The sequence below is a fragment of the Lepisosteus platostomus genome, chromosome 8 (genome assembly GCF_059453375.1).
Source record: "Lepisosteus platostomus isolate fLepPlt1 chromosome 8, fLepPlt1.hap1, whole genome shotgun sequence".
Taxonomy (NCBI): domain Eukaryota; kingdom Metazoa; phylum Chordata; class Actinopteri; order Semionotiformes; family Lepisosteidae; genus Lepisosteus; species Lepisosteus platostomus.
The window spans coordinates 52,662,441-52,678,726 of NC_142618.1; the positions used below are offsets into that span (position 1 = coordinate 52,662,441).

Consider the following 16,286-nt stretch of genomic DNA (forward strand, 5'->3'; position numbering starts at 1 on the left):
AGTGGTGAAGTTAGATAGAAAGCACAGATGACACCAGCAGTCTAATGCTCTGACACTACATCAGAGGCACTCCTATTATCACTGCATGTGTCACTACTAGGGGAATCCTGGTAGCAGCTGGCCAGTAACATACCCAGCCAGAAAACTGTTACTTTAATTTATTAAAAGCTGTCACTGCATGAAAAGTGAAAAGCAGAAAGTAATTTCAAGGCAGCAAAATATCCTGTCCATACAGAGGCTTTTACATTGTCTTGGGATTCTTAAATAAACCAATGAGAATAAAACCATAAACAAAGTTGTGATTTTCCCCAAAATTTGTTTTTAATGTAAGAAAATAAGACAGACAATACCTTTTCTTTTCTCCTTAAACAGCACATATAGTGAAATTCTTACACAAGTTTGTGGAAACAGTAGAAGAATAGCACTAAGTAAGTGTATTCTGGTCATGTTCCTTTTGCCTTTCTTACAATTGTTTATTACTCTGGCTAAAATTTAAAAGGAATATGAAACTTTAACAGACTTCTGTAAAGCTGACAACAGTGCTTAGCAGGGTAAGGGCAAGTATCAAACACCTTACATAAGTATATTGGCTTGATTTGCATAGCTGAAAACAGTTTAACAAAAACTGATTTTAATATGCTACATATTAAGAAAGCACTGTAAAACAAACTGCCATTATTTAATCATAGGACATAAGCATGAGAAACATTTGAAAAATACAATAACCACAAATATGACAATTACCTTCACACACCCACAATCTTGAGCTGGACCATGCCTCAAACCAAAGTCAAATGAGAACGTCATTACAAACTTTGTCTGTTCTCATTTTCATTCTCTGGTTGGTTTAAGGCAATTGGTACAAAAAGGAGTAAAAGGGCTTAACAAAGCAGATTAGACAACATAACACTCTTTTGTGGATCAACCCATTCTGTTATAATATTATTTGCAGTTAGTCCTTAAGGCTTGGAACAGGTCAACGAGTCCTTGGCTTAATTACAAACTAATTCTAAATGAACAAAGCAGCAAAATCCAAACTGTATGTGTTGACTGTTTTTTTTTTCCTTCCATTTTGGCATTGAGAAAATCAATTTATAAAAAACCTCCTATGCTTATACAGATTCATGGTTGCTCTTGTAGGATCTTACTGAAAAGCAAGGTTTAATTATGGGTGTACATCTCTAGATCCTGCACAGGCGCGAGTTCCTTCCTTGGCCTTGCAGACAGTCGGCTGTGCAGAACCGAGCTCTATCAGGCAGGAGACCCAGCACGAAGTGATCACGGCAGAATTGTGATGATATCCCGCAGGATCCCTCCTCACTAAGCCATAGGAAGACCTAGGATACTACAGTAGTTCCTGAGTACCCCTACATGATTAGTGCAATCAGAACTCGAACCTGCGAGTCACACTTGGCTCTCACTACATACAATGCAGTGCTTCAACTTTGTGGAACATTTGTAGTTTTACTAATTACAAAAAAAATGAACAGTATTTGTGTCTCCATGGTAAACAACCTTTTTGTATTTTCAGATCTACTAGGCAACCTGGTAGTTTTACAGGAAACATGGCTTCATTAGTCTGCTCCATTAAAGTACATATACAATAGATATAATGTCAGCAATGGGAAAATGCTAGACTGTCAAGCCAGGTTTTTGAACTCTTTGCTTCTGCAAGGGCATTCAAGGTACAAAACCTGAAAGACAAATGCTCAATACACAGGTGCTTTCCCATAATTGCAACTTTTCACACTAATAGAGACACAAATTCAGTATTTGCTGGGATGCTGTTCTGAGTCACAGAAGGCAACGCAGACCTCCTTCAAAAAGTGCAGTTTCCCCTGGTGGCATTATTGGATGACACTTTGCACACAGTAACAATAATTCACAATTCCCGCTGGTTTGATCGTGGGCACAAACGGAGTTAAGGAAATCACTGCACTTACAAATGCACACTAAAAATACTGTTTTTTTTCTTTGTTACCTTCAACACTAAAGCATACCCAGTAAGCCTAATATCTACTTTTACTTAGTTCACCAATATTACAGAAATACAAATGCCATAAAGCGCAGCTTTGATTACCACTTTAAAGCAAATGCAAAATACACACACCATTATACAGGGAAAAAAGATGACTGACCATTGCCAGTAAGTGTGCTACATGCACAAACACAAGGCCTCCTCCCCCTGTATTACAGGCCACTGGTTGGGACATAAAAGCAAAAATCTTTCTACCAAGTCTGCCACATGGTTCTATATCAAATACCTTTCATGTCTTTTGCAAGGAATATCTAGGACTCTGCCTTTCATGTTTTTTTCTTTCAGTGCTACTTATAATAACGAGGCTGTTCAGTATCACTGCAACAGAAACCCATTAACTTTTTCACTGCGTGAGGAAACCGTAAAGCTCAAGTTCACTGCTCCATAACTTTCATTGCTCTGCAGCACTCTAATGCAAATTCACAACAGTTTCTATTTTCTGAATTTAGTATCAAGAATACTTTCATTTTTATAAGATGTGGGTGAAGACAGTTCTGTGTTTAAGGGATGTGAAGTCAGAAGAATGTTTGAAATGAGAGATATGTACATTTTAACTCACTGCCACATACAGTTTTTAACTTGAAGGTTTAGTGTGAAATAGAAACATCAGATGATGCAGTGATGGTTGGGAGTTTGTTTGTATGTGTACCTCAACTACAGCCCACTCGTGTTCTCACTGCAACTATTTCCTAAACTTGTTACTGGGTCCTTTTTTATTTTGGGAAAAAAATGCATAATAAAAGGAGACAGAGAATAATTAAAAGCAAAGCACTGCTTTCTCCTGCAGTGAATGGTTATAACTTTAAATTCATGCATCTTAAAGGGGATGCTTTTATCAGATTTCACCTGGCATTGCAATGGCAAATGTCAAATTGGTATGAAAAACCCAACAAAGCATTTCTCTTACATTTTTTTTCAGGAAATACAGTGCAACTACTTATTTACTTATTCTCCAATAAGAGTCTTTGCTAAAAAGTCTGTGCCACGTGCTTTTTCGTCTTTGTGGTACAGTGGGTGTTTCTCACCACACTTCCTATAAAACGTGGTCATGTGGTCAGGAGCCTGGCGAACTATCATTCACACGTCACCGGTGAAGAAGCCCATCATGCTTCTGTATCTGCTTAACACTAGAAATCGCAGAACCCTGGGATCTTTGGTCTGAATCAACAGTACTCTCATCTGCGAATTTCAAGCATGAAACCCAGTTCTAAAGATATTGTATCCAATTATATCCTATACAAGATTTTTTTTAACGTTGTTTCCATGGATACCGTAATCCATCCATACAAGCAATGAATGACTTACTTAGCGAGTTAAATCTTGTTACTTGTGATGAGATGCCTCTTTCAAAGCGTAGCAAGTTATGCAGTTAAACAAAAGTTAAAACTAAAGCAAATCACTTTCACATTCTCAGTGACCATATGTACACACATTTCAGGGCAGTCGCATTGGTCCCTGAAAACAGCCATATCCCAGTTACCTGGAACAAGCATATTAGCTCAGTGGCTTCTTACCATGGAAAAGAAAAGTCATGCATGAAGAACAATATGTAAGTACAGCAAAAAGCCCCCAAGGGCCACAGCCAGTGAACTAAATAAAGAGCTACATGAGAACTGTCATGTGGGTATAGTGGTTTGAACAGGTAACTGATTAATTAAGGAACACAAGAAAACAGGATTAAAGCTACTACAGCCAGAAATTCACAAAAGGAATCCTTGAGCTGTAAAAAGGGTTGAGGTGCCTGCTAAACAGGACAGCTTAGGATTGAAACCATAAAAGGAAACAACAAAAAGGATACTGAGAACACAATCAAATAAAGGAATGCCTTTGCTCAGCTAATTTTCGGCAATTTTAACTGTGTATGTGGTTATGGCAAGGCTTAGTGTACTAGGTAATATCATTCAATCATCATAATATCACATGAGTATTGTGCTCGTCTTTTAAGCCTGTCTGCTTGAGGCAAAGCAGCAAACTTGGTTATAAAAACTAATGTTTAGCATCAGCCCCAAACCGATTTAAGGGGATGAAAAAGTTTAGTGATAATGTGTGTGTGGTAAAAAGATGGGTCCCGTGAAACAAAATCATTTGGAAAGGAAAGAAAGCATTCTGCCGAACCATAAATTAATGCCAAAACTGAGATTTAATTTCTACAGAGCAAGACTCTGCCTCCAATTGAAAACAACTTCTCCGGCCACTTTCCAAAGTAAAACAAATTCTATACATCTCAACTTGTTTTTCTCCTTCATCAGGTAGAACCTTATAGATTATTTATTCAATACAGCATGGCTTCCCCCTTTAAATTTGAAACATACTAGATATAAAATGTTAACTCACAAAAATGATAATTTACCAAATGTCTGCTGTAGGGAAAAGTAGTGAAAATACTGTACTTTAGACCAGTTTATGGCGTTGAGTCAGGCAAAAAAGAGGTTGACAAGGTGCTAAATTTAATTTATGAATAAACATAAAAATTAAGCACACAAGAGTGACATTAAAACAACTGCCATAACTACCTTGCAAAATTCAGAGAACAAACTGCTTTATTCTCCACGTGAATAAACTGATTGCAATCCATCACATGGGGAATAAAGACAGAATAGTAAAATCTCCTTACTGCAGCCCTATGGTAAAGGTTTATCTTGGTGTATAATGACATTTTTCTTCTAAATAACATTTGCATCTTTGTGCGATAATACCACTTCCAGATTAAGTGCTATAAATCCCCATGTTCCCAGTTTGTCTGACTTGTACATAACACCATGCACCTCACAGATCTCTCTGCTCAGTCTTGGGCATCTCTGGGGCAGGTCAAAGTAGTCACATCTAATTCTTCTGGCTCTGAAATGGCTTTGCTGAGAAGGGCTTGCCGCAGCAAGTGAAGCTATTCACTCTTGTCTGCGCTCTTTGACTGCTCTCTTTGCATCATGCAGCGACGGACGATACTGTCAAAGCTCCCCAGGTAGAATAAGGCAATCGTCCGGAATAGGCCCATAGTAACAATCTGCACAAGAGAAGAAAGTGTTTTTTTCTAAGACAGTGAAGGGTTTTTATTTAAGCTAGGAGTCTCAAACTGTTCCTCAAGGGCCTTGTGTCTTATGGTTTTTTAATTCAACCTGAGGAGTCTTATCACACAATTAAGGTAATTATTTTCTAATATATCCACATATAATATTTTCTTAAGGTTTTTTGAAGTTTAGCATACAAGACGTACAATTTGACTGATTGATAAGCAAATAACTATTTATTCTAATTGATATTTGTACTACAATTATGCAGCTAATTTCATAATTTAAGAACTATTAACTGAGAACACAGTTGAAACCAAAAACACACAACACACCAGAGCCTCTGGAACTGAGTTTGATACTGCCGATTTCAAAGACAGCAAAAAAAAAGCTAGATGAAAATATATATGCAAAGACAATTAAACTGTTGTCTTATTTCCAACAGCAACAGACCCTTTTAGTTGAACATGTACTGGGTTAACTTCTTGCAGCTCAGAAAACTGTACTCAGTGGCAAGCAGAAGAGGCTTTTGCAGAGTCTACTTTTTGTAAATGATATTGATCAAAGTAATGCAAATACAAACTATGCACATTTCCAATCACATGAGATACTACACCTGTTGAAGGCCTTCTGTAATGGAAGTGACAGGTGACATTCCACAGGTCAGTGCGGACAGCATGTAACCATCTGGTCCCACAGAGCTGTTAAAGTTCCCTTGCTATAAAAACGAAAACATTAGAAGTAATTTGATTTCTTTTACAATTCACTTAAAATACATGTTTCTCTCACTTCTTTAATAGTTTTAGTAATAGTAATAGTTTTTGCTGAAAGTAATATCAAGCCTTGCAGCATTTAAACAAAATGCAATCACACATCTTTGCAATGTCTTGTATTTCCCGATACCTACACAAACAATGATTATATACAGATTTACTCATTTATAAGGTTTTACAGTGCTGCACAAGCTTAAAGAAAAATACAGCACTCAAAAGAACAACATCTCAGCAGTTCTGTTTTTTCTGAAAAATAATGAAATAGTATAGAATTATAGAATTCATCGAAAAATAATTAATGGATCTGGAATCAACCACTCACTTACATTTTAGCTTTGTATTATACAGGAAATGTCAATGCCAAAGGTCAACTGAACTAAACTCGGTGGCACTAGCAGATACTGCTGTTGGCAAGAACTAGAAACTCCGCAACTCCCAACACTTAACAAGGTTGATTGCTCTTCTCCATTGTCAAGGTGATGGAGAATCAACTGGTCTTTAGACCTAGTTTTTCAGGTCCCTGATACTTATTACTCCTGCTAAAAACCTAAAATTAAACCGAATTAACAGAAATTCACTAATAATAACTAAAGACAGCTAATGTCAGGAGGCCTCAGAAATAAAAGAGGACAGCTGAAGATAAATGCATTCACTTAGTAAACCATGGCCTGACATGGAGCTCTTAACTAATACTTTCGATGTGTGGGAATTCAAGACTAAACGAAGAGGCCAAGACTTTCCTTTTCTATTACCAAGGTATGAATATCAAGCAGCTGCAATTGACACTTAGGAAACAATTCTCACTCTACACAGATGCCCACACATGCTTATCAAATCTACAACCATGTTGATAACTGTCTGTATGTCTACATTTAATTGCAATTATATAGTTGGAGTCTAAAGGAAGCCATGGTCACAAAGAATGGGTTTGTGGCCACCGACTCAATGCTACCATCTGAGCACATTTCAGTTGTTTAAAGTGAAAGAATGGGAAAACAAAAACACACAACAGAAGCCGAGTATATACTTAAAGCTACAAAACCTAAAACAACATCCTTTGCATATTACAATCAAACCAATACGAAAGAGACTGTATAGGAATTCCAGTTTTGCACTGCAGATTAAAATCGTGTTAAAATATAATAATGATACAATGACAATATCTTATTCTCTTTATTCAAGCTAACTTTTAACATTTCAAAAAATATACTTCTTTTCATACATGTCTAGATGATACTACAATAAAAAATTAAATAAGTGTTTTATCACATTTCTTACCACAGCATCTTTAACGACAATTTTAGCAACTTGCTCGGGCTGACAAATGCCAGATGTTTCAGAGATCATCTTGGTTTCTAAAGGCTAAAAAAAGAAAAACAGAGGCATGGACATGCTCTAGATTTAGTGTACTTTGGCCATTTTATGCAACATTGTTCTCCCTCACACATTAAACACACACATCACAGAAGGTAAAGGTCCATAAATGATGGAAGATAGCTGACAGACTGACCTAGCTGAATACTCTGACCAAGACTTTTTATTGAAGGATGCATTTTCACCCTGCTCAAAGCCTGCTGTTTGTTTTAAAATGAAAAGCAACAAAAAGACCGTATATTAAAAATGCAATAGACCGTCTGGATAAACATTCAAACATTAAGCAATCATATGGAAACTCCAGCTGAGAAGAATATGAAATAATCCTCCTCTTTTTCTTTTTTTCATTTCTGCATTTCTGCTTTGTTTTACTATACTTTATACCTTCTGCAGTTTCCCTAAAAGATAAAAAATAATGTATTTTTCCAAACTTACAAAAACAACACAACTAGGAAATTAATTTACACCTGTTTATTTGGCTTTACTTATTATACCACATTAGTGTGGTAATTTCCTTTTTTTTTAAATTAACTTGCTGTTGTCCCCCACTTACTATCTTTTGAGAATCGGTTGTTCTAAGGTTCCATTTGTTTTAAAGTAACAGTAAAGCATCAGCAGGAGGACCACTACAGCTCTTACTGGTAACTCTGCAAGCAGTGAGGTCACTGCTGTACAGGAAGCCAAAGGTATGAACACACCCAATCCTGGGAATGCATGAATAGTTCTGCAACTGTCCTGTGTCCTGAACACCGAACAGCGAGTGCCACAGCCTTTATTCATCTGGTGATCTCTTGGCTTCAGGATACGATTTGCTTTCAGAAACTGCTGGTTAAGGCACTAGACATCCAATTTTCTAGTTCTTTATCTTCGAACAACATATTAGTGCAGCTTTCTGACCTGAAGGCACAATGGCTGTTTCAAGATGCTTCTAGATACAGAATGAGACTTTTTATAAATGAAGTTAGCGATAGAAAGTCTAGACATCAGGTGAAAGTTTTATAAGTAATTGGGATATTCATCTTACCTTACTATAAACATTCAATAAATGTAAACGTTTCGACGATCTATCAAAAAGGTGAATGCTATTAAATGACATTTAGCTTTGTGAACCATGAAATAAAATAAAGACACTGGCATACCCAAACCAGATTACCTTTGTTTTATTCTCTTCTGCAAGGCCAGGAGTGTCAGTGTCGGGTGGATATACGACTGTCAAATAAATATTATATGGCTTCACCTGCAAAAAAGGAAGGAACTCTCAAGACCATTTCACTAAAAAGTGAGTAATTCCAGCAGCTTCCTATGTGACCTTTCCCTGTCTAATAGGAAAGAAATACAGCAAAAACTCACAGGAAAAATGAGCAGTTAATGGCACATTCAGGCTTACATCCTTTCACGTATAATGATTCTAAACCTCATTTTTAGCACTGTTAGCATGGATTTACTACCAAAGATTATTTGTTGATATTATGTACCATTAAGGGCCTAATATAAAAAGGTAAAAAGATGGCAGTTTCAGAGAGCTTTAATCTTATGTTCAGCTGTAATTCCAGGCATGAGGACAGACAGAAGAAAGACGTATAAATCAGAAGGCCACAATGCAGAGACTCGTAACTAACGACACCACATGAACATTGCCTATGTCCTACCTCCATCTGCAGGGCCTCTGCCAGCCCCCGCAGAGCAAACTTGGAAGGAGAGTAAGCAGTGTACCCGAACAGGCCGACCTGCCCCGCCTGTGAAGACACAAACACGATGCGCCCCACCCTGCGCTCCTTCATGGTGTTCATGACAGCCCTGGTGGGATACACACTGCCCAGGTAGTTCACCTCCATCAGCCTCTGTCAGAAGGAATGAAACCAGGTCAGTGTTCAACCCCAGCCACAGTGACGGAACTTAAAACAGTTTTTTAAATAAATATCACCTTTCTGTGGTTTTTCCAACATTTCTTATACTGCTCAGAAAGGAAACTTTAGAAAGAAAGGAGGAAAGAGACCTGTGACGCAAAACAAGGCCTCTTAAAACTTCATGCTAATTGATCATTTAATATTAGAAAAACCATTTTAGTAGAATACAAATTGATGAAAATACACACTTAATAAAAATAAGGAAAACTTAAGAGAATGAATGTATGCACTGTATATATAGTCCTTTATGTTGCATGGAACCTCCTTCTGACCTTTTATCATATTTGAGAATCACGAGATTCTGCAGATCAGTCAACAAGCCAAACCATAGGAAATTAATACCAGAGACTTGGTGTGTGTGCATGGGTGGGACATGGTGGGACACCCTCTTGTGCTGGTAACACTATCAACATAAGTCAATTTTTACATGTCATGAGAAGAAAACTGCAAAGGACTGTAAAAAAACAACTCCACTAGCTGGAGCAATGATCTGGAATTTTATATCATGGAAAGTATGCCACCTGCTGGTTCATCAATGTCAGACTGCAACACTGGATATGAGGTCCGACACAGAGGGGGCGTACATACACAAGGATAAGGCATAGGAATTATATACAGGAAAGTGTAGGGAGGGAGACACATAAGGAGACAATAAGGAGAGTCTGGCTGGTATGGGTGGTGTATACATGGTGACAATTTTGTTATTTATACTACACTACTAGTAAAAAAAATAACTTCAAATTCTGAAGTCATACAAAGAAAAATAAGTTGCGAAAAGGTACACAAGAAATGATCCCATGGCTGCAGGCCTTAGTATCAACATCATCCCCAACAGCGTTATTTCTTGATCTATCCTGTGCCGTAAATTCATTCAAGTGAATTTGACAATGATATTTACTCTAAAGTTTTATGATTTCTAGTCCATTAGCATGCAACATTCCAAATAAGTATAGTCAAATATAGTTTGAATTTGAATAGTTTGAATACAGTATCAATGTTTATTGCACTTTAACACACTCCACTGTTGGGAGAAAGGGGAGGATAATTTGTGTTTGCAACTAAACATATTAAGGAACTGCCATCCATCTATTTTATCAGTATAGCAGGAGCGAGAGCTAAAACTGGTATAACTGGTAATCACCCCTCTGCAGAGATCCACAGTTTGTCACGTCAAGTAAAGCAACTTCTCTGTAACTTTCGGTTTTACTGTACGGTGCTTTATATAACACTTTAAAGCAATTAAAAGCATGCACTCACAACTCAGTCAAATGTAATACAACCTACTGCAGAAAGGTATTGAGCAAATGTATTGTGGGCAGTTATAAACTATCGGAAAACACTCAGGGATATTTTTAAAACCTCTTTCTCCGCAAAATAATTTGTTCCGAACGTATTAGAGAAGCCAGCCTAGCAAGGTCTAACCCTAACAAGGAAAACAGAACAGAAGTGCATATATTCATCACGTAAATATATTTCTACAAAGTTAACAGGCACTTAGTTTGGAGTTAGTATAACTGGAACATACCAGAGAAAAAACTACAAAGCATCCGGTCATTTTTCTGCCTAATAGACTTACTTTGAAGCGGTCCACTTCAACCTCTTCAAACTTGGCTGCCACTGAGATCCCTGCACAGTTGACCAGCATGTCCACAGGCCCCAGCTTCTCCTGAGCCTGGAGGGTGGCTTGATGGTCAGTAACTGAGCTTTGCGCAGCAGCGTTGTCAGAACTAGAAGCTTTTTATTTAAGCTGAACATTTTCAGTAGAATATTATTAAAAATGATTGCACTGCATTTCAAGACCCCATTTACATACAGACTTCATATAAATTAGCTGCAATAACATTAACAGAACTAAAGTTGTCATCTCACAAAGCTCTAAAAAGAAATTTCTTCCATTATGAACATGCTCTAGGTTTTTTTTAATTTTATTTCACCACATGAATCAGTTTTAGGGTTTTAATATTGCCCAAGAAAAACAAGTACAATACCTACAATGAAATCTAAATCCATAGCCAAACTAGTTTCCTTCAGCCCACTCCAAATCAGAGCACAGACAACCAAACTTACTTGCTTAATGACGCTCTCCACTTGTCCATAGTCCCTAGAAACATCAACAGATATGCAGAGCACTACCTGTATGAGAAGAAAAAACACTCTCCTAAATGCGCTGGGTGGAGACATGTTATTTCAAATTATAGATCACAAAAAAGTGGAAATCCATTTTTATCAGCAACATTCTGTGGAATGTCCTTATGATAATTTAAGTAGTACTTTTTTTAGCTCACTTCCAAACCATTTATTTTTCCCAAAACAGAATACATTACCTGTGGGAGGCAGTAAGCCTTGACAAGCTGAACTCACGCTTGGATCAACAGCACATATGATTTGGCGATTACCATTCACAGATTTTCTGGACACTACATTAAGCTCCCAAAAAAGGAACAATATCATACTGCTTGCTCCTGACAATCACAAAACCAGAAAAACAAATAGAAATGCTTGAATATCTTTCGTTATTTCATACCTGTTTGTCATTAATGGCATATTTTTCAATCTCCTTCTTAGCCTGGACCAGTTTATTCTAAGAAAACAAAAAGAAAACATTGGGCAGTTCAGCAATAGAGGAAAAAAAAAACCCCAAAGTGCATAATTTTCATATTATAGCTATTTTTCTCAGAAACTAAGAGGCTTGTGCTGAAGTCAATTATTGGAGGATAGTTACAAGCCTTCGCTAGTCCAAGATAAATACACTTTTTCAGCAGACTGTAAATTGGGCCAGGGAAGCTGAAAGGAAGGAAACATGTTGTGACTTCACCTTCGAGCTCAGGAAAATAAGGCTTTCTTTGAAATCACCTTCATTGCTCCTCCTATAGTTATAAGGCCCCTGCTCTCCCCACATCTCCTCAGCTAAGATCCAACAACCCACTGAAACCAGACCTCTGAATGACTGATCACATTTCAGCACCACAAACAAAACGAATCCAAGTCTCAGGTCTTGTAAGATCTCCGCTATTCATCTCCAACTGGACTAACTTTCCTTGTGTTATCCACTCAATTTCATTCATGTTTTTTACAGATCTAAATATAAAGACTGAATGACAAAAAAAAGTCTTTGGAAAAAAAGAGAGATGTCTGGAGGTGAACCACTTTACATTTTGGCATACAGCTTACTTAAGGTACCTAAGGCATAAGAAAAAGACTAAGACTTAGATGTAATGAAAGAAAAATAATACTTGGCACAACATTCCATTGACAATTGACATTCTTTTTTATACAACAGAAACCAGAGACCCCACAATAAACACCGGCAATATCCCTAAACTTTCTTGTGCGTCACGTTTAAAAAACAAAAAAATGAAAACTACAAAAAAAAGTTGTTTTTATGTCCCTTTACTACAGAGTACACTTGTGAAACAGTAATACAAGAGTCCGAGTTGCACTTACCTCGTCTCGTGCCACCAAAGTAATAAAGGCTCCTTGTTTGTAACACTCAATCGCAATGCATTTGCCAATGCCACTGGAGCCTCCTGTAACCTATTCATTAAAAAAAAAGGTATCATAGTCTGAAAGGCATCTCAGGTCAACAGAAATCTGAATACATAAAAATTCACAAAATCATAGACATATGTTATTCCATATACATTTATGGTCACATAAATAAGAATAACCTGACACCATAGGACCAACTACTACAATAGATGTAAATAAATCTGTATCATGTAAACTGAATTCTGAATAATAGCACTCCCTTTTTGAGCACAGCTTTGTGGAGTCATGACATAAAAACAGGATGCAGAACGCCATGATTTGTAAGGTGTGTAGGTATGTACTTAGTAAAACGATTAAAACTATTACTCTTATTTATGAAATGGTAGCTTTTGCCCAGCTGGTAGTTATTTGACTTTAAGCAAAGTCATGGTCATGACACAATCTGTAGCACTGTCTACCACAAACCATGTCCCCCATCCTAAGAATTCAATTTATTTCACCGGCTTTCAGTAAGTTTTCTATTTTCTGAACGCCCAAACGTCAACTTGTATTGAACTGAGAAGGAAAAAGGTGTCTGAACAGATTTAGATTTTTAGTTACTGTAGAAAAGTTCAACTGTACAATAATGTAAAATGTTTGCTCAATACCTCAGTTCAAAGTTCGCTTACAGAAATGCATCTGCATTGCTTTCTAGCTATGAGACCCTTGCCAAATGGCTTTCAGCCATGGTTATACATATATGAAAAAAAAACGTAAGAAAAGTACTGTAAAAGAAGCTTAAACTACAGTCTGTAGAATTTACAGTGTCTTATTGCAGTACAGGCAGCAAACTGGGACAAAACAATTGCTATTAATCATAATCAATAACTGTGTAGGCCCAAAACTGACAGACAAAAAAAGATGAATTTCTATTAGTACTGAGGACTCAAAAGATATACACCTAGGCTCTGATGTTCTGGCACCAGAAAAAAAAAAACTCTTATATTTAGAATTGACTACTGTATATCGATTTGACTGGCAAGTGGGGGTCTGTGATGTAGTAATTAAATAACAAAGTAACGTGTTTGACACTATAAGGAAAGAAAAAAACTTCAAATGTGTGCTTCAGCTTAATAGGTGAGAACTACTGCATTTCTGGTTTTATTCACAAGAACTGAAAAGGTGTAACCAACTGACTGTTGTTGGGTCCTTTTTTAGTTTTCAAAGACACTGTCTGAAGTCTGTGACAAAGATCTTCTCGCTTGAAGGAGCAATCCATAATTGCTTCATAATCTTGCCAGTTTTGCTAACTCGACACCACCGTTTTAACAAAGTGTACTCGGTTTCAGATACACGGTACTATACTCTTCTTAACTGGGACGTGTTAAGCCAATACACGTTGATTTAAGGAACAAATTGTGGTTGCGTATCAACAAATAATTCGTTATTTATAATTTACTGTTAGTATTCAAAAATAAGCCTGCGGGGTCTCATCTTGCGCATAGGCAGAAGAGAAAAGGGTATGAACTGAGCACGGCCAAATACGATTAAAGACAGAATTGGATTTACCTTCTGGCTTTCATGACCACTGATATTTAATTTGCAACATACAGACAGAGCACTGAATAATTTTCATCCGCAGCGTGTACTTTCACCGTGACCTTGTTTTGGAAAGAACTTTTTTTTAAAAAAAAACCTCGCGTGTTGCTGCCGTTTCAAAGCAAGCAAACTGCGCGTCACCTGAAGCGTCAACTCCCGCTGTCGACATGGAAATGACTGGAACCCCGGGGCGCTGAACTACTGAGGTGTACAGGAGGCAAGACAGTGTAATGAACCGTATTCGGGGTTTTTTTTTTCTCTCTCTCTCTCTCTCTCGCCCCCCAAAACGCTTCTTACCACGACATGCGCCCCGTTTAGTTTCAGCGGCTTGGGGCTGATGAGGGGAGACACCATGTACAGCAGCAGCACGAAGGCCACGATGAACGCGGCCACCACCAGCAGCATAATGACCGGCACGAGTAGCCACCAAGAGCCGAAGAGCAGCCAGTCCGGGATCGCGGAGCTCCAGCCTTCCTCCTGCAGCTGCCGCCCAGGCCAGGCCCACGCCGAGGATGCGGACATGCTGACCGGGCCCACAGGAGGAGCGACGAGTCCAGAGGGGCCGGCTCTGCGCGACCGAAGGGGAGGAGAAAAGGCGGCTTCGGCAAAGGGAGGGGTTTTAACCAAGCTGAGCTACAAGCAGGTTTTGTTTCCCCCCCACCCCCGGCACGCTTTCCACAGGTGCGGATGCAGCAACCTGCGAGCTCTCGTTCAATCAGACAAAGGTTGCAGGAACCAAAACAACACGAACTGTGCACTTTGACTTCGCCGTACGGCGGATGTGGCTGCTATGGCGACGGGACAGGGGCCTTCGGGAAATGTAGTTTATTGTGAGATGGGCGGGCTGGCGGCGAGGCTGATGAATCGGATTCATCTGCCCGAGGCTAAAGCTCCCGACATGCAACAGTTTCTTGGGTTACAACTTTTTGGGACGTGGCTTTGCTATGCAAATATGTATGTCTATATCTAACTGATAATTTAGGAGTAGGGGTGACAGATGTTCCAGTCTTGTACCGGGCTGTTCGGGTTTTAGGGGACTTGTAAAAAGTACGCACCAAAAGTACGGAAGTACGCACCAAACATGAAACATCCGGTCACATGCAATTCATTAATACAACTGGCTTTTTTATTTGTTGTTTTTTGTTTCAAGCGAAACATGTGCAGGGCTACCATTACTAACTGTAAGTCTAATGTAAAATATATTGGACATTTGATGTGACCAGCAGTAGAACCCCTGTTCACTGTAGAAAAGTGATACAGTTCATTTTATCCAATTTCGAGAAAACACGTGAGAATACATGCTTAGAATAGATACTTCCTAATAATCACACCCTACTTTGAGTGTAGATTTGTTGCAGTACATGTCATGTAAAGAGCGGGTCCTGGTAATAATTACTCAATAGGTCCTCAATAGGTCAAGGACATCTCTCCATGAACTGCAGAGCCATGACAAGTTACCACACTAGTAACACATCATCGGCCGGTTATGCAAAATGACACGTTTGGCAGCCCAATTTCCATGTCGTGTTTGATTCACTCGGCAAAGGGACATTCATCTTCCTAATGTATTCTGATGATAATTTTTAGAGCATTATTGTCAAACTAATACAAACCGAAAGCATCGATACCTCCGAGCAGAACTTGAGATGCGTGAATCGTATCTTACCGTTATGTTGACCAGAACTGGAAAAGCTTTAAGAACTGTGAAGGAGTTTATAAAATGCTTGAATATCCCCTTTTAAATGCCACAGGATATCGGTTAGCCAACATATGTGAAAACCAGAGTTGTAGTTCTTAAGCTAAAAATTGATTTAAAAATTATTGAATTAAAAAACAAAACAAAATCAAAACTCAGATGTTTCATCGTTTCTCGTGCTTTAACCTTTAATTTGTAAAAATGCAAAGGCTATGAACTAAATTAGCCCTTTAGATCAGATGTTTGATATATTCACATGACATTTGTATATTTTATATAATAGAAAGGAAGCTAAAAGCTCTGAGAATACATTCAAATACACATGAAAAATGTCACATAACTTCCAGAAAATGTAGGGATATACAAATCATTTTACTTAAAATTAACGAAGGTGTGTAATGGTTGCTGTTTTTTAAAATGAACTGC

The 16,286-nt window shown here is 38.1% G+C and overlaps 1 protein-coding gene across 1 annotated transcript; it reads right to left on the bottom strand.

Moving 5' to 3' along the window:
- Positions 1–296: 296 nt before the first annotated feature.
- kdsr (3-ketodihydrosphingosine reductase) lies at positions 297–14,943 on the bottom strand. Its single transcript, XM_088643908.1, has 10 exons — positions 14,462–14,943; positions 12,542–12,631; positions 11,622–11,678; positions 11,165–11,230; positions 10,674–10,769; positions 8,840–9,031; positions 8,344–8,427; positions 7,095–7,178; positions 5,660–5,761; positions 297–5,039 (listed from the first exon to the last, which is right to left on the bottom strand). Exons 1-10 carry the CDS (start codon positions 14,684–14,686, stop codon positions 4,920–4,922), a joined length of 1,116 nt encoding a protein of 371 aa, XP_088500034.1. The 5' UTR covers positions 14,687–14,943; the 3' UTR covers positions 297–4,919.
- Between the last annotated feature and the right edge of the window lie 1,343 nt (positions 14,944–16,286).